This window comes from Barbus barbus, assembly GCF_936440315.1.
Source record: "Barbus barbus genome assembly, chromosome: 10".
NCBI classification, from domain to species: domain Eukaryota; kingdom Metazoa; phylum Chordata; class Actinopteri; order Cypriniformes; family Cyprinidae; genus Barbus; species Barbus barbus.
The window spans coordinates 21,248,548-21,272,766 of NC_136738.1; the positions used below are offsets into that span (position 1 = coordinate 21,248,548).

General features: G+C 36.6%; 1 protein-coding gene across 1 annotated transcript in view; it reads left to right on the plus strand.

Annotated features, from left to right (window-relative positions):
- Positions 1-24,219, plus strand: part of itgbl1 (integrin, beta-like 1) — a 48,174-nt gene that overhangs the window by 1,158 nt on the left and 22,797 nt on the right. Inside the window, exons 2-7 of the mRNA XM_079427471.1 lie at positions 322-524; positions 8,348-8,494; positions 11,216-11,338; positions 12,149-12,289; positions 18,261-18,401; positions 19,013-19,159. Of these exons, the coding sequence (XP_079283597.1) occupies positions 322-524; positions 8,348-8,494; positions 11,216-11,338; positions 12,149-12,289; positions 18,261-18,401; positions 19,013-19,159 (902 nt within the window). The remainder of the gene's footprint in view (positions 1-321; positions 525-8,347; positions 8,495-11,215; positions 11,339-12,148; positions 12,290-18,260; positions 18,402-19,012; positions 19,160-24,219) is intronic.

The following is a 24,219-nucleotide window of genomic DNA, read 5'->3' on the forward strand; positions in this document are numbered from 1 at the left end:
TGATTTCCATATGGCCTGCATTATAGTCTTATTTTTCTACCAGGTCTTTTTGTTATCTTTAAATATTAGCTCAAAAGCATACAAAGAGATATGTACAGGAAATCTGACAAAATCTGATCCATTGCATGGCCCATCCTCAGAAACCAAACAAATTTTTTCCTCCAGAAAGCAAGAGGGAGTCTGGTTACTTGTAAAAGGGAGGATTGCAAACCACCACCCACCCATCCACCATCTGGCATATGTTCACCTACAGAAGAAGAACAGAGGTTTGATGTGGAAGGCAAAGGTCACGGGGTGAATGAACACTCTTGTGTCTTGCAGGCAGGTGGGTGGAGAGTGTAAGCTCTCCTCTGAATCATCACTGAGGCGCTGTCGGACCCCCGACGGTTTGATCTGTAGTGGGAGAGGTGAGTGTGAGTGCGGGATTTGCATATGCCAGGTCATAGAACCCGGAACATTCTATGGACCGCGTTGTGAGTGCCATGACTGGATCTGTCCGACATATGATGGGAAGACCTGTGGAGGTAAGCGCTGTCTCACACTCTCCCAACATAGCATTCCCACTTAGTCCTTCACTTACTTATGAATGTCATGTTTCACTATCATGTGTCTTCTGGAATAAAAAAGGCTTTGTAGACGTGTGCAAGACACACATCCAGCTTCAGTAAAGGCCTTTGATGTTCCATCCAATATTGTGTCATTAGTTACAAGGTCTCATTTGAATTTCACAGTGCCTCTATTCAGCCAAACATAGGCAGTTTCAAAGGAGCCTGTTTGGGTGCCATGTTGTTCTGTAGCAACCCTCTTTTTTTTAAAGATTTTGCAGACACTGCTTCAAAGAATCATTTTCACCAATACTTCCTTTACTGTGTTGAATGTCATTTCAGTAGTTTCCACTGGATGGTGAGTGTGTGCAAAATTTGTTGTGAGTCCAAGGAAATCCATTAGCCGAGACTCCTGAATAACCTGACATCCAAACCCTCAACTAACAGTTACATTACATTTACATTAATAATCTTTAAGTAGTGTAAGACATTTACACTCCATAGAGAACAACTATGACGGTATATGTTTTTACACACACATATGTAAACAAAAACTTTTATTTTGTATGCGATTAATCATTTGATATATACACAGGATATATATACAGTTAATATATACAGGTATATATGTGTGTGTATGTGTGTGTGTGTGTGTATATATTATTATTATTATTTTTTATTTTTTTAAGGAAGTTGAACTTGGACTGATGATTGATCTCTCTTGAAAGGTTTATATTGCAACTAAAAATCAATTTTTCCATTAAGAAAGTAAATGGGGTTCTTGCTTACTTTCCTGCTGTTGCTCTCTATTTAACATGATGATTTATATACTCTTGAAAATAGAAATCCACCTGACAGACTTTGAACAAAAACACCCATCTATTTCCGTACCACCTCCAGTTCTGATCTGTAGACATGAGATGTTGAGGACCACTAATGGAGATATGTGAAGCTGGAAAGAAAGATCGATTTTTTGGAGGCATGTTGCGAACCAGTGAAGAGCTCATTAGCTTTGGAGCATAGCTGATAATAGGGTTTCTCTCATGGTTATGTATTCTGAAAATGGAGGCCACATATGGACCAACATATGCCTAACATCAAGGCTATTTACTGCGCATCTCTGTCAAAATACCCAACATCTCATCTTTTAACTAGAAAGCTAGTTTGCTGAGCTGGTTCATGGCAGTTTGGGATATTCTAAACCTGTAAAAGGATTCTGATGTTGTGCTATTGTGCACATCCCTTCACTTCAATGTAATGGAAGTTTTAGAACAGCGTCAGGTGGAATTTATACCAGAAATACAGTGAGAAAGGCTGTGCTTTGTGTTTGTCTTCTGTTCAATCTTTTTTGACCATTACGCAAAAATGGCAGGATGTGCAAGCTGAGAAGGATTGTTTGTATATTGCTTTGAAACAATGTCTTGTCATTTCAATCAGCATACAGGGCATATAAGGTCTTGTTTACGTCCTCCAGTTTCATAACCGCAACCTGCTCTTTTGAAAAACACATTGCATCGTTTTTGGCCTGCCTTTTTTTATTTCTTTCCTTTTTTAACAATTTAATTTCTCATTACAAGATGTGCATGATAAGTGAAGCATTTAATGAGAAATTTCTTTTCTGATTTGGTCTCTGGAGAGTTGCATTTGTTCAGGAAGACTTCATAAATCATTTAGCTTTGAAACACCTGTTTTTGTTCACTGACAAACGATAGACATGACAGCGTATTTTGACCCAGCAAGAAGACTGCGAACTAGTACTTTAGGGTGCACATAATGACAAAATGTTTTTAACTGACAGCTGGTCACCAGCTGTGAGTGACTTTTTTTGTTTGTTTGCTCGCATCTCCAGTGTTTCAATAGGCTACATTTGATTAACATATGTGAATATTTCCTTTTCAGTTGTTGTCACCGAATAGTACAAAAATTCAATACAAGCATTTCCATGGGATTTGAATTATTTGTACAGACTGAGAAAAATGGAGCACAATTTCATGGTTTTCTTCCCTTTTTATGTGACCTGGTTTTGCTTTTTTTCTTCTACTTTATGGGGACAGAGATCAACGTGGCAGTTCCTTTCCACATTTCTCACAAATTTTTCCCTCTCCCAAAACAAGTTAATTGGGGTTTCAAGGAGCCACGTGAAAGATTTGGCACAGGGCTGACTTAACGTTTTTCTTTCTAGCTTTTTTCCATCTGTAGAAATTTTCTCAGCAACTTGGTGCGACCTTCATTTTTGCTCCTGTGGTGTATGCTGGTGATGCATTGTCCTTTTTTATCAAGCAAGTGTTGCATCTAGAGACCTCTTCTCTCCCGTTTGAAACAAACTAAAATGAGGTACATGTGATTTATTATCATTTATGTCCACAGAAAATTGTTTTATATACATCAGTAAGGATGGCTTTGATTTATGATACCCTTGAGATCCTTTGCTTTTTTTGATGTGCTTGAGTGAGCGTGTCAGAAGAGTGATATTCCATGTTTCCAGGTCCCAGTGGAACCCTGTCAAGAGCGTTTTCCTCAGTCTTTTTGTTGTTGGACTTCTGTTCTTTCCCAGAACATTCTGATGGGGAAATGACTTTTAGGAATATCATATGACCTTTCTTTTAACTTGAGTGCCACGTTTTTAAAACACCGTGTCTTGCATGAGATGCAAAGATGTCCATCTAGCGCTTGTTTAGATAGAAAAACAATAGAAAAGTAGTGCAGTGGAATGGAAAAAAATTATTCTGTGGGAACAGCCCCTAAATCCATAGAAGAACTGAGGCAACTTCTCCAAGATGCTTAGAATAATCTGTCTCAGTGTCTATCCCAGGGTGTCTCAATCTGGACTGCTTGTTCATGTACAAATATCACTTATTACAATATATTTGCCAAAGGAATGACTGGAAATCTAAAACTGATATTTCCTACTGGCACATTAAAGCAAAAGATACAAATTACATTCTTATCCTGCATCTAATGTGCAAGATGTTTCCACAGCATGGTATATACACCAGTAGCACTTTTTAAAATGCTTTGGTGAAGTGTGATGATAGTTTCCAACACAATGGGCTCGACAGCGGAGTTTATGGTTCAGTTGAACCAACATACGCATTCTAGCAAGTCACCATATAGTGTGGGTACTAGCTCAGGCTGCAGGTCTGATCCATACTTCAAATTTCATGAAAAGGTCACATGCCTTCCAGGTCAATATGCACTTGGGGATACAGTGGAAGAGGAAATTGTGTCCGAACAGGGGACAACACTGTGTCATTTCACTGCAAATATGAATGATGAAGCCAAAATTACACTTTAATTTCCACTATGGGCTTTTATCCAATTAGTAACACACTATCAAATGTCAGGTGAGAGGAAATAGGGAAAAGATGAACATGACATGGGCCAGACATTAACACACATATCCCATATGAGCGCTACAGCTCAAAATGCTGGGACCACAGGTCTGACAAGTGTCATACATCATAGATTGTCTATAAACTTATTACACACAGTGACCCTCATTCCTTACATGATTTGGCCTGTCTTCATCGCTGCAGGTCTGCTGTAGGTATGGAGCATTATTAGCCAGGACAGATGTCTCCCTCACCCAGCCTAGCACAATCATTTCACGCTCTACAACGCAAAGCAGGAGAACAACAAGGGGAAATAATTGCCTCACTGTCTTGTTTTATACAAAGCCGCTGTTTAACCGGCTAAGAGGAAAAAAAATGTCTTCAAGATCAAGCTAGCACATAAAGGCCATAATTTACTAAAGGTTTGTGTGGATAAAAACAAGTGTAAACTTCATAGAAAGCTGATTATCAAAGAGCCTGCTGTGGATTGCATCTCGTTTTTTCTTGTTTTGATATGATATATAATTATTATGAATGAATGAATGAATGAATGATGCATTTATATAGCGCTTTATTGTGTATTGCTGTACACCCAAAGCGCTTTACAATCATGTGGAGGGTCTCTAATTAGATTGCATTTACACTCAGAATAATTGGTGTAGAATCAACTTTCTCTAAGAAATTACTAGCAAATTTCACAAATAATTACAACAGCAAGTAACACATTGGATTAAATGTCAAATTTTGAAATAAAAAAGACTAAAATAGGATTTTCTTGTAAAACATTGTCCAACAATTTTTATTTAATGACAACATAATCATTTTTTGCTTTGTAGGTTCAAAAGATACTTGTTGTGAGCCATTCGTTTGTTACAGTTTCCTTTTGTTTAGTGATTTAAAGAGGCTGACTGAAATGGAAAACCGAAGGCAAAAGCACTAGAACACGGTAGCAATCTTTAATTATAATTTTTTTAGAATATAATACTTTCCTTTCTATTCTCTTGGATGATATAGTGTCTATCTTTGTGTACACTGTTAATCGGAACAAGCTATTTTACTCACAGTTCAATTATAGATGTAATTGGGATCTTTGAAAGCACTATCACTTGCTGATTTCAATTTGATTTTCATTTAGGTTAGTTAAGATCCTATCTAAGCTCAAAATTGAGTCAATATGAAAAAAAAATCAATAATCATTGAAGCACCTTAATATAAAAGAAGCAAAGTGAATACTGCTTCAAGGTAAAAAAAAAAAAAAAAAAAAAGCTAAATGTAAATATATCTACTGAAAACAGTAACATTCTTGAGCCAAAAATATTTGCATCCTGAAATGAGCTGGATGCTCAGAGACAACATCGCCTGCGATTCAATGCTTCACAAAACAAATTATTGTAAAGAGTTTATGTCATGCATACTCCTGGTCACCCCATATTCCTTTGTCAGTATTTAAAGGAACACTCTTGCACTTTTTGGAAATAGGCTCATTTTACAACTCCCCTAGAGATAAACACTTGAGTTTTACCGTTTTTGAATTCATTCAGCCGATCTCCGTGTCTGCCGGTAGCACTTTTAGCTTAGCTTAGCATAGATCATTGAATCAGATTAGACCATTAGCATTTGGTCATCAAAATTGACTAAAGAGTTTTGATAATTTTCCTATTTAAAACTTGACTCTTCTGTAGTTACATCATGCACTAAGACCGATGGAAAATCAGCCTAGAAAATTGCAACTTTTTATTTTCTTAGTACATGATGTAACTACAGAAGACTCAAGCTTTAAAGTGGAAAATTATCGAAACTCTTCGATTCAATGATCTATGCTAAACTAAGATACCCAGTGACCCAGAGATCGGCTGAATGGATTCAAAAACGGTAAAACTCAACTGTTTCACTCTTGGGGAATTGTAAAATGAGCCTATTTCCAAAAAAAGTGGAGTGTTCCTTTAACATGGACAGCACTGTCTGCAATAGGAACAGCTATTAGCATCTGATGACTCATTAATCTGCTCGCCATCTACAATTTATCTGATGAGGACACACCGTCTATTAATACTGTTCACAGCTGTTTAGAGTGAGTCATATGGCTCAGGGTGGATATGGCCGTCTTGGCCCATCAGCTGGGAGGGGGTAAATTATGCCCCTGGTGGCACAGAAGCAGGGACAAAGTGGAGAGCAAGGACCAAACTCTTCCTCCCACACATCGGTGGGTGGCAGTTAATATGTCAAAGTGATTGTATCTGCATAGGATCGAACTGACTTTCAAGAGAAACATGACTATGAATGTTAAGAACATATTAAATGGCACTGAAAAAGAAATTTGTTACTTCTTTTGCTTTGTTGTTGTTTTTAGAATACCGACATTCTGTGGAACCGCTTATAGCGGAATTAAACTTGTTTAGAAACTGATGTACCTTACATTGTTATTGAACTCAACTAAAACAACACTGCATGTACGTGAGCTAAATAATGAAATATTGTCTTTTTTGAGCTGCTTTACAGTAGATTCTTAATGGTCTCCATAACTGAGATCAAATCTGCCATTTTCCCATTTATTAAAGCTGATTTGAAACAATTTTCACAGTATAAAGTGCTATGGAAATAAATATGGAAAGTGACTTGACTTGAAAACAGGGCATTTGTCCTTTTATTTAATGTCACTGGTATTCCCAATGTTAAAACTATTCATTTGAAAATGCATTAAAGGTCAAATTCAGCTAGAGACCACATCAGTAATTTCTGAAATTGTGCCAGTCACAATAAACATGAAGTTGTTGTCCCACTGCCTGATGTATATGAGGAATGCCTTTTTAAAAGATCACATCATAGCCAATGTCCAAAAATGCTTTGCTCATATCTTAACATTTGCAATACCAATTTGCTTTTAATCTATAGGGCACAAGATAGATGTATCCTCCATTTGGTTTTAGCATAAATCTTGCCTTTCCCTCCAGATTGGCTATAAAACACTGAATGTTTGTGACAAGCAGCCAAGACTCTCTGGTAATGAGTGCAGGAGCAGAACAAGGCTATTGTTACGGACTGATGGATAGCCCCTGAAGACAACATCAAATTTACATGATGGATTAGTACAGGGAGTGATTGAAGATGGCACTTCAGGATGTGGCTAAAGGAGCTGAATTTACAATAACATGATATATTTGTAGTATATTTTGTCTGCCGTTTTATTTTTATTTTTTTGTGCACATCCATTTTCATCCATGAAGTCAAGAATAATGATAGGCAATCAACAATGGTCTGATATAGAAAAATAATCTCACTTTTGGTAATGTTGCATGCATATTAAAGGAAAGATAAAAGATAAAGTGGTGGAAAATGAAGGAAAAAGGTTCTTACAGTATTTCGTAATGAGTAGAATTACTTGTATTTTCTTTATAAGTGAGCTTTGTGGAAAAATCTACTCTACCTTATATTGCACTTATATTGTCATTAGGCTACACACAATCGCCTATAGAAGTAAGTGGTGGAGTTGTGAAACTGCTGAAAAGATTTTGATTACATGGTATTAAATCCATTTCTGTCTGTCCAACAAAAGTTCCGTGGTGTGAGAAGCATTAAAGTGAAACATACTGACCCTGACTGTGGTTGCACAGACCATCATGACTCACCCTAAGGCTTTTTGTTTTATTTTATTTTATAATGCACCAGCACAAAACATACTGGGTCATTGTTTTAAAAAAATTTTTTTTTTCATGGTTTTCAAGTGGATGTCAAGCAATCTGCCTCATTAGGCTAGCTTCTACCATATGGCATATGATTTTGCGACAAAATTCTATAGAACACACAGTCATCGATGTCAGCAACAAAACATATGGGAAATGTTTTCTTCTCCCTTTTAACACTTCTTAAGCTTATTCATTTTGCTTAGTTAACAATGAGCAATTTTATAGTTTATGCATCATTTGGCAAATGGGTTAACAAAGTGTCTTCACGGACATTAAAGCCTGAACCCGACCTGTTTGGGCATGACCCTGTGATTCGGTCTGACTTGAGAATTTTTCATTTTAATGACTTAAAAATTAAAACAAATGTAAAAACAAAATGCTTTTACACTGATCAGGTAGCACATAGGGTTGTGCAATTGTATGATACCAATGGTGTGGAAATGAACCATAAGGAATCTTCAACACCTTTTAGCTGTGAAAAGACTGTGAAAAGCACACATGTGTGAAACACACACAACTTCTATCCTCCTCTCTGTCCGGATTGTCTGTAAGCATGCATACATGGAGAGTGTTAATGTCTTTCACATCACCCTGGCCTTCACCCCTCTCCAAACACTTTACAAATGTGTTACTAATCACAAAATCGATCTCACAGTGAGCTCTTTGACTCCTCCAACAAAATATCATTTGTTATCAACCCATTAATTTTAACAGTGTAGGTCTGTATCATGACCGCATGTTACTCAAAACAATCAATAACTGTATTCTGTATGTGTGTCCAATGCAGATCATGGTATATGCAAATGTGGAAAGTGTTTCTGTGATGAAAACTGGTTTGGGGAAACCTGTCAGTACCAGGAGGAATGTTCACTCTCCCGTAAAACCAGTAAAGAGCTCTGCCGCAATGCCCAGGGTGTAGTTTGCTCAAATGCAGGTAAGATGTTTGATATTTGGTATTGCATAGGGGCCTATTAATAATAGAACTGAAGGTCAGGATATGTGGCATGCAGTTGTCCAAACATTCTTTCTGGGTGGCCTAGAAAATAACAGCCTGCTTATATTTCACACCTTGCCCCCAACCCTATACATAACCCTTACACCGACCTGAACATTAACTTTAGGTGATGTGTCTGTAGGTTGTTAGCAAGGGGGCCCAGCTGCTTGCAGATATGCCTGCTATGTGTCTACCGTGTCATTAGGGCATGTGTGTATGTGAAAGTGGAATGTATCAGGATTGGGCAAAATTCAGAATGGAAAAATTGGCTTGCTTTGGGTATTTGAATCAATTTGTTCACACTTCCAGTTCATATACATATACATTATATATATATATATATATATATATATATATATATATATATATATATATATATATAGCACACACACAATATGTATATTTAAAAATAAATATGTATATATGTATATGTGTGTATATATACAGTGTATATATATATATATATATATATATACAGTGGTGTGAAAAAGTGTTGGCCCCCTTCCTGATTATTTTTTTTTTTTGCATGTTTGTCACACTTTTAATGTTTCAGATCATCAAACAAATTTAAATATTAATCAAAGATAACACAAGTAAACACAACATACCCCCCCCCCCCCCCCCCATTAAACCATAACTGTGGCTCATCACACCCGAGTTCAGTTTCTCTAGCCAAACCCAGGCCTGATTACTGCCACACCTGTTCGCAATCAAAAAATCACTTACATAGGACCTGCCTGACAAAGTTAAGTAGACCAAAAGATCCTCAAAAGCTACACATGATGTTGAGATCCAAAGAAATTCAGGAACAAATTAGAAAGTAATTGAGATCTATCAGTCTGGAAAAGGTTATAAAGCCATTTCTAAAGCTTTGGGACTCCAGCGAACCACAGTGAGAGCCATTATCCACAAATGGTGAAAACATGGAACAGTGGTGAACCTTCCCAGGAGTGGCCGGCCGACCAAAATTACCCCAAGAGCGCAGCGATGACTCATCCAAGTGGTCACAAAAGACCCCACAACAACATCTAAAGAACTGCAGGCCTCACTTGCCTCAGTTAAGGTCAGTGTTCATGACTCCACCATAAGAAAGAGACTGGGCAAAAAGGGCCTGCATGGCAGAGTTCCAAGACGTAAACCACTGCTGAGCAAAAAGAACATAAAGGCTCCAGTGATCCAAAACACACCAGCAAATCCACCTCTGAATGGCTGAAGAAAAACAAAATGAAGACTTTGGAGTGGCCTAGTCAAAGTCCTGACCTGAATCCTATTGAGATGCTGTGGCATGACCTTAAAAAGGCGATTCATGCTTGAAAACCCTCCAATGTGGCTGAGTTATAACAATTCTGCCAAGATGAGTGGGCCAAAATTCCTCCACAGCGCTGTAACGGACTCATTGCAAGTTATCGCAAACGTTTGATTGCAGTTGTTGCTGCTAAGGGTGGCCCAACCAGTTATTAGGTTTAGGGGGCAAGCACTTTTTCACACCGGGCCATGTGGGTTTGGATTTTGTTTTCCCTTCATAATAACAAAAACTTCATTCAAAAACTGTATGTTGTGTTTACTTGTGTTATCTTTGATTAATATTTAAATTAGTTTGATGATCTGAAACATTAAAGTGTGACAAACATGCAAAAAAATCAGGAAACATGCAAAAAAAAAATCAGGAAGGGGGCCAAAACATTTTCACACCACTGTGTGCATATATATATATATATATATATATATATACATGCTTACATATATTTGCAGTTGCAAAAGCCTCTAAGTGCCATCTGAAATTTTCTTCTAAAATGAGCATTTGTTCTCAGGCTCCTATTATGTTCACTTTAATGGCAATGAAAATAAATTACTGAACCTACACATAAAAGCCTGAGATAAATGCTCATTTTAGAAGAAAACTTCAGATGGCACTTAGAGGCTTTTTTATCTGAACTCTTCATATATATATAAATATATATTACATATTCTTAAACATACATGTACACACACATATTATGTAAACACAAACTTTGATTTTGGATGCGATTAATCGCAATTAATCGATTTGAACGCCCTAATTTATAAATTATTTTAAATATTTGAATTGCAAATATTGATCCCTGTATATGTATATTTATTTTTATCTAATTATTATTATTATTATATTGAGAAAATTACAGTGTTCTACCACAGTCCATAAAATAAAATGTATAGTATGTAATGAATTTTGTATATTAAATTAATTTTAATTTAAATTAATACATTTAATTTAATTTAAATTGATATAAACTAATTTCCTTTAAATGAATATACATTTCTGTAATTAAAACTTTCAATATTTATTTTTATATAATGTAAGAATTCTGGGGGATGGATGTTGATTATGGTAACGTGTATAGGTAATTCATACTAAAATGTAAAAACAAATTCTTAGAATTTTATTCTGCCATCTTCATCCAGTTTGCTGGCTCATTTCAAATTCAGGAATTCTCAGTTCATTTTCCATCAAATTCTGAATGGCATGCAATTCTACAGTGTATATAGCCTTAGTTTGAGTGTGTTTGTGTGAGTCGGTGTGTGTCTTGATATGTACAAGTGCGTTTGCTGCTGTGCGGTGCTGTGGAGCAGTGTGACAACGTGAGATCTGTGGGTTTTGACATTGATGTGTCTGGCCGACAGGCACCTGTCACTGCGGCAGCTGCATGTGTCACAATCCCGATGGGAAGGACCTGATCAGTGGACGCTACTGTGAGTGTGACGACAGCGAGTGTTTGGATGAAGACTCTGGAGAAATGTGTGGAGGTACGATCACAGGGTGACCAGACCTTCTAGACTGATCTACAGTGACCCATAAAGTATCTGGACACATTTCTGTAAATTTGATATGTCTAGATAACAAAGTCTAAAATGAAGTGGCATAAAAGCTGCTTTGTTTTGCTTACTGGTTTTTGCTAAAACTTTCAATATACTCAGAAAAAAGGGTATAAAATCTGTCACTGGGGCTGTACCCTTTAAAAAAGGTACTAATATGTGCATTTTAGATAGCCTAATATGTACTCAGTAGTTATCAATATGTATCTTTAATGTACTAATATGTATCTTTTAGAGGTAAATAAGGTAGAAATGTGTACCTTTTGAAAAGGTACCTCCCCAGTGACAGCTTTTGTACCTTTTTTCTGAGAGCCTATGGTGGCTGTAGCAATGAAAGTTACACACTTCGAGATCGAGGCATTAGAAGCATGCATGCACATTAGATGTCCAGCTTGTAAAATCCAGTCTGATATATTTTTAATATAGTCTGAGCTAAACTATTGAAAAATATCATACCACTGTTAACTGATTTTGTTATGGTGGTAAGAAAAATGAAGTTAATTCAAAACTCTGACTTACCATCTTGTGTTTTTTTATAAAATAATTTTTATGAATAGGATAAAAATGAAGTGAAATTTTTTTTAATGATGTATTGTGTTTAATAGCGTTAATATAAAATACACCATTTACAATTAAATGACAACCTAATTCACATAATGCCATTGCTATATTTAAAAAAATAAAATTAAATATCAAAACTCAGAATTTCTCTCTTCTCTCTCCCTGTGTTCGTGGTTGCAGGCCATGGAAAGTGTTACTGTGGAAACTGTTACTGCTCGGCTGGTTGGCATGGAGATAAATGTGAATTCCAGTGTGACATCAGCCCATGGGAGAGTAAGCGGAGATGCACATCTCCAGATGGCAAGATCTGCAGCAACAGAGGTCTGTCTTTGTGCAAGCATTTAGCTTTCTCTGACGTAACCAATATTTCCTATCATCCTTTAACCTTAACTAATAATATATTCCCATATGTTATCCTTAAAGCTACTGCAGGGGCATCTAAATCAAATTAGAATTTTATTTGAGGGGTTTTCCACAGAGAATCTGCACCGAAATAAGTGTAATTGTCCCATATCAGCTGCATACAGCATAAGTAATTTCACCCGACAAGCACAAATGAGAGTGGGACAATGCATTCTCCATTAAGATACATCAGGCTGCCAAAAAAGCTTTGGCTCTCATATTGCCGGTGAACCTCCAGGGAGCTTCTCTGAAATTGATTACAGAAAAAAGGTGAAGTGGTACACAGCATAAACTCAACCTCAAATCTGTAACACTGTCTGTGGTTAAGTAATCTACCCGCAAACTGTATCCACTAATCACAAGCAACCACGCTGGTTTTCTGCATCAAAATTTTTCTAAAAACAACAGTATTTTCCAAGAGTGACACTTTCCAACAGAGTAGACAATCCCTCATGACCTTCCTTAGGCATGCTTATCCACACATTTGACGACGTATGTATTTTTATCATCCGCATTGAGAGGAAAGCCCTCTGTCTTTAACAGAAATTAAATTAAAGTGCACTTGTTAGTTCCAGTACACATGGTGAAAGATATCCATTATTTTGGGCTCTTTTAAGCTATCCAGCCTCATTTTCTGTATTTTATATTCTGTTTATACCCTTCAATTATAAGTTCTGCCCTGTGAATGGCAGGTCTCAGTGGATCGCTGCTATTGTGTGAAATGACAGCCTCTTTTAGTCAGTCAACCTCTCAATCCATGAAATAGCTTGCCCTTCACTTTGAAATACAACCATGCAAAGTTATACATTTAATAACCTTTTGGAGTGGGAAAAAAAGCATAATTGAAGCAAAAATGCTTAGGTTTTAAAAAATCTAGGCCCGGTTTCACAGACAGGGATTAGACTAAACCAGGATTAGGCCATAGTTCAATTAGGACATTTAAGCCATTTTTAAGGGGCAGAAGCTTGGCCCACCCTGGCCCCACACATAACAGCCAATCACAAAATTATTGTGATATTCAATTGAGGTTCATATATTTTTTCTTTTTCGTTTTCTTACCGCCCACACCCACATAAGTGCTAATACTGGATTTTCGCGCATCAGGGAGCGGAATTGAAATCGTTTTGAATGAGCGCTGGCACCTTTCACTTTCACTTTCGATTTGTCAATGAGCTAAGAATCTGTTGATGCATGGTCTTGTCAGTCTCAGTGGTGTAGTGCAGGGTATATTCAAGTATACAGCGTATCAGTCGGCTTTGCGTATACCTACTTCTAAATATCCTCTGATGCGCATTCAGTAGTGTCTTTCATTAGCCAAATTCATGACAGTCCACCACATGAGTTGCTAATCAATTCGTCTGTGAATAAATGCAAATATTCCCTAAAAACACCCAGTAAAGACAGTGATGCGGTCAGGACGCGCAGGCTTCCCTTTAACTATGATTGATGATTGCGCCCGCGCCTGCTTTGTCCTGAGAGTGACAAAGATGCTGCTTCTTCAACTACAACTTCGAATGAAGACGTCAGCCAAAGTGAGCGCCCTTTAATAATAGGACCAGTGCTCGAAATGTGACGGACACTCCGTTACGCATTACCGGTGCTTTTATCTTCTAATCTTTATTGCTCAGAGTCAGAGTGTAAGTATCAGGGTAATTAGAAATGATACTATAAAAATCAGACTACCCAGGAGGGGGCACCGTGAATTAGCCTACCTCTCATCTCGACAAATCACATGAATGCAAGCAGAGTCGGTATGGGACGTGAGAGTAACGGGAGACGCTCAAAGTGGCAAAATAATAATTAATTATTGATTTCTAATTTGAATCAGTACATTATAATATGAAAAGAAAAATCAAAAGGACCAGGTTTTTGCGATCAGATATTTTTTAAACCGGTAAACTCCTGTAAACTTTTCAGTCCAAGGATCCAGTAAACGAATGCGTTCAAACAGTAAGTTTAAAACGGCTCTACTACAGAGAAAATGCGACTGATTTCATCAGAGATTACGGAGAGTCTTTTCAGCTTGAATTTGGCTTAAAAGCACGAGTGTTTTATAATGGATTTTTTTGCATTAAATATTTAAATTGTAAAAGGTATGGGGGAGTGGGGGGTTACATTTGCCTGTCACTGCCATGGCAGAAACAGTCAGTCAAACATAGGAATATGCATATAATAATTCTGCATAAATTTATCACTTTTTTTTTTTTTTTCAAATAGAGATCACATTCTCCTACGATCCTGAATAGACAACTAAACAAATAGCTTGTAATGTACTAGAGGTTCTGACAAAATGTTAATTGCTGCAGTCTATTTAATTTTTAAAATTTGAATTATTTCTCTGTTGTGGCTAATTTCATAATTTCATAATTATCCTTACTCCGTGAAGTAGCTGAAGTTACATGAAAATAGCCCATTTTGGGGTGAATTAAATGCAAGTCTTAAATGTCACTGTTTATAATATAAGGCATTCATCCTTTCACTTAAAAAAAAAATAAAAATAGGGGCATAAAAAGAGTAGCCTATACCCACTTCTCCAGGCACCACTACACCACTGCTCCTTACTCTCAACCCGTGATCAGTCAAATCGGACTGCAACAAGACTTGTGTTTGATGCAGGGTTGTCAAGTCCAAGTTTCTTTTTTTGTTTTGTTTTTGGGATAAAAAACAACTGGGATACTTTTAAACTGCTGCCTGATTCCCCCTTGATCCCCCCAGGCTTGAAATATGGAATATAGGGCCTAAATTAAATTTCACTGAAATGCTTGTATTGAAATATTTTTAATTCTACCATTCTACCATAAACATTTTCTGTATGTTAAGTTTTGTGAAGGAGGGCCACTGGTAGGAAGCCTTAGAGTGTTTATGAAGCATAACAGTGACTGCAAAATATGTATTTTAAGTATGGAAATTAGTTTTGATTTGCTGCTTTTCACTGGCTATTGGGCTAATTTTGTCACCTGGCAACCCAGTTGTAGAGTAGATGCTTTCAGTTTAGAATTGTAGTGTACATTTTCCAACTGATATAAATTATTTTTATATTTATAAAAATATACCATCCCAACTCATAACCCCGGCCCACCTGGAATATCACTTGGCCCACCCTTCATCCCGTATCTGGAGCCAAGCCTGGGCTTAAGCCTTGTCTGTGAAACCGGGGGCTAATAAAACCTACTTTTAAAAACCAGACTCATGCAAACTAATGTTGGCAGAGTCAGTTAAATGTGATTCTGGCAAGTATGGAATGCCAAAGGGAGGCCTGAAAAAGGGGTCAAATGGCAGTTGCAGACAGGCCAGTAAGTAAAGAGTTTTATATCTACAACTAATGTTTGTAAAGAAAACTATGCTGGTAGATCCTTTAGATGAGAAAGACATTCTCAGTCTGGTCAAGGTGTTGAGAGGCTATCCCAGGCTGAAATCATTGTGTTTTTGAGGTAGAGACAAAAATGACATACAGTATTATATTTAAAACTGTTCATTAGCAAAGCAGTGTTATAAGGAAAAAAAATTATTGATATAATATTGATTTTATATAAATAAAACAAAAACTTTCATTTTTGTTTTTATAGGTTAACTTTAAGTGAATGTTAGATGATGGCAAAGTTTAAATATAAAATATAAATAGAAGAAATGAGGACGCAATATTACATATCCAATATCATTTGGGGTCGGCATGGTTTTATATATTTGAAATGTCACTTATGCCAAGGATGCATTTTTTGAGTAAAAATACAGTATACAGTAATATTGTAGTAATATTATCTAAAATACAATAGTATTGTAAAATATTAAATAACTGTTTTCTATTTTAATATAATTTTATTAAAATGTAATTTCCTGTGATTACAAAGCTGGTTTTCAGTCATTACTCCAGTCTTCAGTGTCACACGATCCCACAGATATCATTCTAATATGATGATTTCAATATTGAACACAGTTGTGCTGCTGAACATTTTGTGGAAACCTATACATTTTTTGAGGATTCTTTAATAAATAGTTGATAGCGATGAATTTTTAAATCAAAATCTTTTGAAAGAGTATAAATATGTTTGCTGTCACTTTTGATCAATTTAATGTGTCCATGCTAAATAAAAGTATTAATTTCTTTAAAAAATAAAAAACTCTTACTGACCCCAAACTTTTGAATAATGATCAACACAGATTTAGTCTAATATATCGGCTGATAAACTCGTGGATCCCTAATTTTAGAGTTAGAGATGGTTCTGTAATGATTTTATAATTAGCATTTGTAAGACACTCTTGGGCTTCCATTAATCGTTTCTTCCTTCCCTCAATGGACTCCTACTGAGTCTTGGCCAAGTGTAAGCAAGTCACTGATAAGGTTACTGAAGAGTGGGCTACTGCATGTATCATTGTATTTGCTTTTCTGTGACTAAGGGTTTTACACCAAGCAACAATATACTCTTACATGCACGAAAGTAATAATACAGATCATGCCGTTTATTTAAGCATTCGCAGGAGGTTGCATAATGCAGACCAGGTGCAATGTTAGGTCTATATTCACGAGAGGACAGGTCTTTGACAGGACTGCAAATGATGGCAGCGGCAGTGGTCTAGCCCCCTGCTCGCAGGACGCCAGCTGGCTTGCTTCCCAGTGTGCTTTCACAGCACAGATAAGAGAAAACAGGATTTCCAGTTGTGCTGCAACTGGTCTGGCTTGGATTCATCAGAGTGGAGGTGTTTACCGCAGCTCTGTTGCCATGACTGTCGCCCCAGCATTAGATTAGCTGGAACTTGGAGTAAGCATCCTCATCAATCCTTGCCGTGCATGGCCCCTTTACTGTCAGCTGGGCTCTGGAGGATGTGGCCCCCAGGAGAAATTTGGCTTTCCTTTTCAGCATCACTTCAATTATAGTGCTGTGCAGCTAACTGTTTCAGTGAGCCCTAATCCTCCAAACAAAACAGTTTGAACCCGTATTCCAACAGTCGGAAAATGGCCTCACCTGGCACGGACGCTTTGAATTTAAGACTTAAAACGTAGTCAAGTCATTAATATAAATGTAAGAAAGCTTCACTTGATCAGAACTGAATTAAGAATATCAGTCTCTGAATTTCAACAAGTTTGGGATTAGTAATTTTTTTTATTATTAAACTGATCAAAAATGACAGTAAAGGCATTTATAATGTTACAAAATATTTGTATTTCAAATAAACACAGTTTTTTTATTTCATCAAAGAATCCTGAAAATAATGTATCCCTATTTCCACATAAATATAACAACACAACTATTGTTTGGTAATAATATACTGTAAATGTTACCTGAGCACCAAATCGGCATATTAGAATGATTTTAATGGATAGTTATTCATGTGACAATATTAATAGTAATGGCTGCTGAAAATTCAGCTTTGCAATCACAGTAATAAATAACATTTTAAATTATATTAAAATAGAAAACATTTTAAATTGTAATCATTTCACAATATTACTGTTTTACTGTATTTTTGATAATAATTAATGCATATAAATAAATGCAGACTTAGTGAGCATGAGAGAATTCTTTCAGAAACATAATACAAATTTGCAGACTAATTCAATACAGTAAGTATAATTTTTAAATATAAAGAAATATTGTTTGAAGGTTTTTTTTTAATGTTAAAAAAGTGTAATGAAATATTCCAAGCAACTGTTGATTTTATGAATGAATAAGTGCCACAATTGGACTCATTTATTAAATAACATTGTGTTTGTGATACATTTTTCATATTTACTTTAATAGTTTAAGATAAGTCTGAGCTCCGCTAAACTGTTACTTGTCTTAAACAGGACAATTTAAGAATCACACCTGTTAATATGATTGACAATCCCAAAGTGAATATAGCCTAGTTTGACTTTCAGGAGTTTCACCATACTTTCCCTCTGTCTTTGTAGGCACATGTGTATGTGGCGAGTGTACTTGCTATGACGTGGATCCCTCAGGAGACTGGGGTGACATTCACGGAGAGACCTGCGAGTGTGACGAGAGAAGCTGCCATGCCATGTACGACAGATACTCGGATGATTTCTGTTCAGGTGAAGCACAAGTTGAAATATTTCTGTCAAACATGTCATTCTTACCATCACTTAATGTTGTATATATTCCATTTGTATCCCATTTGTCACTAGCAGTGTTTTTCTCAGGTTGAAATGGTCAGTTTTGTCTTCATCAAACCCCCTCAAAAGGAAATGGTTCACATTCCAAAATCCAGCAGTAAAAATACAGACATTTGCTGAAAACATGGAAGGGTGGAACTGTTCGATATCCGTTCTCTTCACGATCTTGCATAAACACAGGCCACGTGGATTATCCTGAGCTGAAGAACAACAGATGCGGTTCAGAAACATTTCAACATCTGGTTCTAATGCTGAGGAATAACTCTGCGGCCATATGTGCTTCAATCTTATGTGCGCCTCAGAGGACCGGGTTGACAATATATTTTTTACATTCACGGTCAGCCAGACCTGTGAGTGGTGCCCTTTAACTTCAAATCCATACACCAACACACACACACACACACACACACACACACACACACACCTCCAATGTATAATCTTTTTCTCTATCTAGGGCAGCTTCAGGCAGAGCTTCAGTCGATCATTCATCCATTAAAGGACTCTAAATCCTGCTATGTGTCTGTTTGAAGGTCACGGCCAGTGTAACTGTGGCAGGTGCGACTGCAAGGAAGATTGGGCTGGAAAGAAATGTGATCATCCTCTCTCCTGCTCGCTGTCTGTGGAATCCAGTCAAAAGAAGTGTCGGGGAACCTCCAGCCTGCCCTGCTTTGGCAGAGGTAATTAAGTCTAGTGTCTATTCATCTGCACCAGAGTGGGTTCCAACAGCAGCGTTTCACAGATCCGAGGTGCATTTGTGGGTTACATGGTAGGCCAGAGGATTCTTAAAGGTGAAGTGTGTAATTTTCGACTCTCTCGATTAGTCGCTCTATGGCGTGATGCAAAGCTTGAGCAGAAAGAACAATGCTAAAATTAGTAAAACTCTCATTTGGCATGTCAATCTTAATAGACTGATTTGAATGATTTGAATGGTTGTTGCGGTTTGCGTCATTCTCTGAGCCTGCAGATTAATTCGAAACAGTGTTTCGGCAATAATTATAAGAGACCAAACATGTCTCTGTGGTAGTTTACTGCTAAACCCAGAAACAACACAAATACTCCAAACAGATGCAGGATAATGTCTGAATACACACGACAAACAATGGATTTTTATTTTATTTTATTTGACCCTTCTTTTTTTTTTTGCTGAACAAAAAATACGATACACCATACAATTGTACCATTAAAACATACAAAAAAAAAACAAAGTCAAGATAACACAATAAAGCCCTAGAGCTTATTTCCATTGTGGTCCCATAGGGAAAAGGAAGGGAACAAAACAAAAACAAGAAAAACCGATCAAACATCAATCATCACATCCATAGATATATATTAAATAGATCTATCAAAACAAAACAATAAAAAACATTGTCATACTAATATTGGCATCTAAGCCTTCTTAAAACCTCTTAAACTTGTAATCATCTTTAAATTTCCTGGCAACCTGTTCCACAAGCTTGTTGCTACATACGTAAAGGACTCTTTACCTAAATTACTCTTAACTCTAGGAAGTACAAAATCTGTAAGGCTGCCCCTTGTGGAGTAACTGTGAACATCTCTCACTCTATTAAAATAATTAATCAAATATTTAGGGACAACCCCATACACAGTCCTATGTACCATGCACAGGTGAATCTGAGAAACTCGATCTTCTACTTTTAACCACCCAATATTCTCAAAATGAGAAGTATCAAGATGAGATCTCATGGGGAGGTTCAAAATTAGCCTTATAGCCCCATTTTGAGCATTCTGAAGCCTATGTTTCAGGTGCTTTAGGACACCATTATACCAAGAGCATCATGCATATTCAAAATATGGTTGAATTAAAGCATTTGCCAGGGTTAACATCGCTTTCTTGTCCAGAAACCTTGAGATTCTGGCCAAAAAACGTACTCTTTGATTTACCTTGGTAATAACCTTTTGCGCTTGGCCCACTCCCGATAAGTGGCAATCCAATAAACAACCAAGGTAACTAACTGATTCCTTTACATTAATCTCATTATCTCCAACTAAAACCTTAAAACCAGGAGATCTTTTCAATCTTATTTTTGACCCAAACAATATGGCTTCTATTTTCGCTAAGTGAAGCGATAGCCTATTGTCTAACATCCATCTACTGACATTCGATAGCTCTACACTAAGGGTTCTTTCAACTATGTTCTTATCTTTATGTGAAACCAATAACGCTGAATCATCTGCATATAAAAAAAGTTCACATGAACATACAGATTTAAGGTCATTTATATATATAAGGAAAAAAAGTGGACCCAAGACACTCCCTTGAGGAACCCCACATTCTATACATTATGGTTGAGACATTGCACCTCCAATATCCACCACCTGCTTCCTATCCTTCAGATAAGAACTCACCCATTTGGCAGCTAAGTCATTAAAACCAATGGCTTTTAATTTGCATTCTAACATGACCATACCACAAAAATAACCTTTATTAGATAGAGCTGTGTGAATCATTGATTTCTCCTTCTTTGGATGGATTGTTTATTTTAATCAGATTATTGATTTTCAAAACATTTACTATGGTAAACCAAAGTTTAAAATGTAAAAATGAGTAGTTGTTGCCTTGTCTGGCCAGTAATTGTGACTGTAATAAAACTCTTTAATTTGGCATTTGTGGTTTGATTCTGGCACAGTTGAAGAACCTAAATTAATTTAATAAGGTTTTATAGTAGTAACATAAATTGTAGTAAGAGTGGCATTTGGCAGCCACCTAACAATTTGAACACATTTAATATGATTTTTTTTATATATATATTGCCATTATCATCTGAATTACAGTCTTATAAGGATCTATGGTACTTTTTGTTAGGGTAATTATGAACCTGTAGTTTGATTCAGGTAGGGGTGCTGGCCTGTCTCTGCATGAGTCTTGTTAGAAAGAAAAAAAAATGTCCCAGTAGATGAATCAGAACTATTGCAATTGTTCCAAAATAATGCTATTTCCATAGTTCTCCGCTGCATAAGAAAGTGAAGAGTGATAATAATAGTCTTGTTTCACTGAGTGAGGTGATAATTTAACTTTAATGGAGCCCGTGTTCTGTGCACTTGTTTTTTTAAAGGACTTCCACCCCCGTGCTCTCTTATACTCCAGCGACATAGAACAGATAATAGAACTTGTCTCATTTTAAAAGTAAAAAATTAAATGACTCTTGCTGTAATGGCTGGGTTGAAAAAGTGTAGCCTACATTTAATTGAATCCAGAATCTGTTTTACAATGCTACAGTAAATACTAAACCCTAGTCCATGTTTGTTGTAGTCAGTGTCAATACTGATTCGATCCAGCGTGCCTAAGAAACACAAATATGAACATGCAGGCTGGAAGAACGAGGTACGTGGCAGCTTTTGTGTTTTATCCCTCAAGGCTTTAGCTCTGCATGTTTCGTCTGTAGCACCTGAAATAACACTGAATCTGGCAGCAAGTCTTGTGGTGAAACTTAGAAGCAAATCTTTCAGTGAACCAGATGCATTGTATTATATTTTTTTCAAAACCATGTATAAAAAGCTAAATCCGCATAGGGATTTCTGGCTTGGATCTTACCCCAGTGAAAACTGTTTGTTCTGGTCTTTGGAGGAACATAAAGAGTAGGATATAAGTGCCTTTAATAAAAAATAAATTATTAAATTGTAACAAAGTCACTAAAATTAATTATCAGCTTTAATTCCTTCAGCTGTACCTTTAAAGCATCTAAAATCTGCTTTAACCAAATGTTGGGTTAAATTGTGTGCAAGCTCAATAATTAATTGGCAGGAAATAAGAAAAAATAAATAATAATAAAAATGAAAGAATTCCTGGAAGGAAGCCAGTTTATTAAATTAATTCATTGCAGCACTGACAGACTGAAGTGTTCCACAATTTTGTGACAAGGTGTACAAGTACAACCATGTATTCTGATTAAATAACCCATTGTTTATTTATTATTTAAATAATAATTACTATTTTAATGATTAATAATCAAGTGTTATTATATTATTATTTATAAAAATAAAGTGACTTCTATTTCTTTATAATATAATAGCTGTTTCACCATTACCTGTTTCTTTTTAACTCTTTCCCTGCCATTGACGGAATTGTCTGACTTTCAATGTTTTCACTGGTGTACAACAGGAGGCGCTACTATACATCTTCTGAAAAAGTACTGAACATCTGTATCAAAACGCAGTGAAGAAGAAACAATTGCAATTGCATGTGTAAGCAGATGCATATGTAAAATAATGCGATCATCAAACATTAATCATTGCATAAATCGAAACTACCATGATGATCCAGGAAGTGCAATAGGACCGTGCAAGCTTTGGGGGTGTTGGTGGATGTGATTGACTCCACCTATGTTTTGATCTAGACAGTTGTTTTTTGTTTTTTCAAAATATTGCTTATTTTAATGAAACTTACCTATATTAAAATTTTGATAAAAACAGAATGCATGAAGCTCCTGCAGCTCCAGTGTCATTAGTTACATGGTATTTTTACAGCTCAGGTGATTGGCTCAAAAAGTTCAAACTTTGTACTTTCAGAGGGTCCTGCACCAGCCGAGCAACTGCCATTGAGATGAATTGGAGTGCTAACAGCTAGCTTTCTCCAATTATTATAAACCTCCTTGTCTTTATGTATATTATCCACTAGATCTTAAAGCTTTTCCCGAATGTAGTTTGAATGGAACCCTGTGGCTTTACAGTTCAGCATCAATAATCCATAGATTCACTGTCCCTCCATACTGTGAGCATGTGCTATGAGACGTGGCCAGCAAATGATGATTTATACATCTGTTTACATAGAATTTCACCCATGATTGGCGCTATAGGTCTGCTCGCTGCATCCATTATCCTGACAGCAGGTAATTATCCAGGTTTCCTCCGTTCTGAATTTCACTCCCACAATTAAGGACTGTCAACCAGGCTGAATCAATCCAACATTTACACAGTTCCATGGAGAAGCCCCATATGAGGGATTCCCATGCCACATGGCAGTTGCTTGAGATTCATGAAGCATCTGACTAAAAATAGATATCTTGATTTTGTGTGTGCTAGCCGCGCTCCTTTTACTTATGTGCCCATTTTTCCTAGTTAAGAATGGTCATCATTGCCAGTGACTCGTGAAAACTCGTAGCAAATGAACAGAGAGAAAGCAGGATTCAGTAGAAGAGCTCCTAAATGGTTTCGAGAGGAAACAAAGAGCCAGCTGAGACGGCGAAAAGTGAAAATCTGGAAGATTTCACAATCTCTTAAGCCTGGAATATCCTCCAGGAAACATCTGTTCTGAGAGTGTTTCTCCCAAAGATAAATCGATTTTTTGTAAACTTGTCAGCAATCTCATTGCATATGATCTTAACATATGTCTAACATTTAACATTTAATGTTACCATTTTAAATGCTATGATAGGATATCCAAAATATGTTTACTATGTGATTGTATATCCCTCCATTTGAGAAGCAACAAATGAGTGATTGCACTGACGGAAGCTACTGAGTGTTAGTTTTTACAGTATTCATTAGTTCACTAATGCACTCTATAGATTACTGCGCAGTGCCGTATACAAAGAATGCATCTTGATTAAACATGCACAGCAGCAATCATTTAACACTCCCAGCCGTCTTACAGGAGAGGGAAAAGAGGCCTAATTTGCCATGCAGATGTTGACTGATATCTAGCGTGTTGTAGGAACTGCTTGGCGTGATGAGCGATCTTTTAAAGCAAATCAGCAGAATTAGGACTGATTGCAATCAC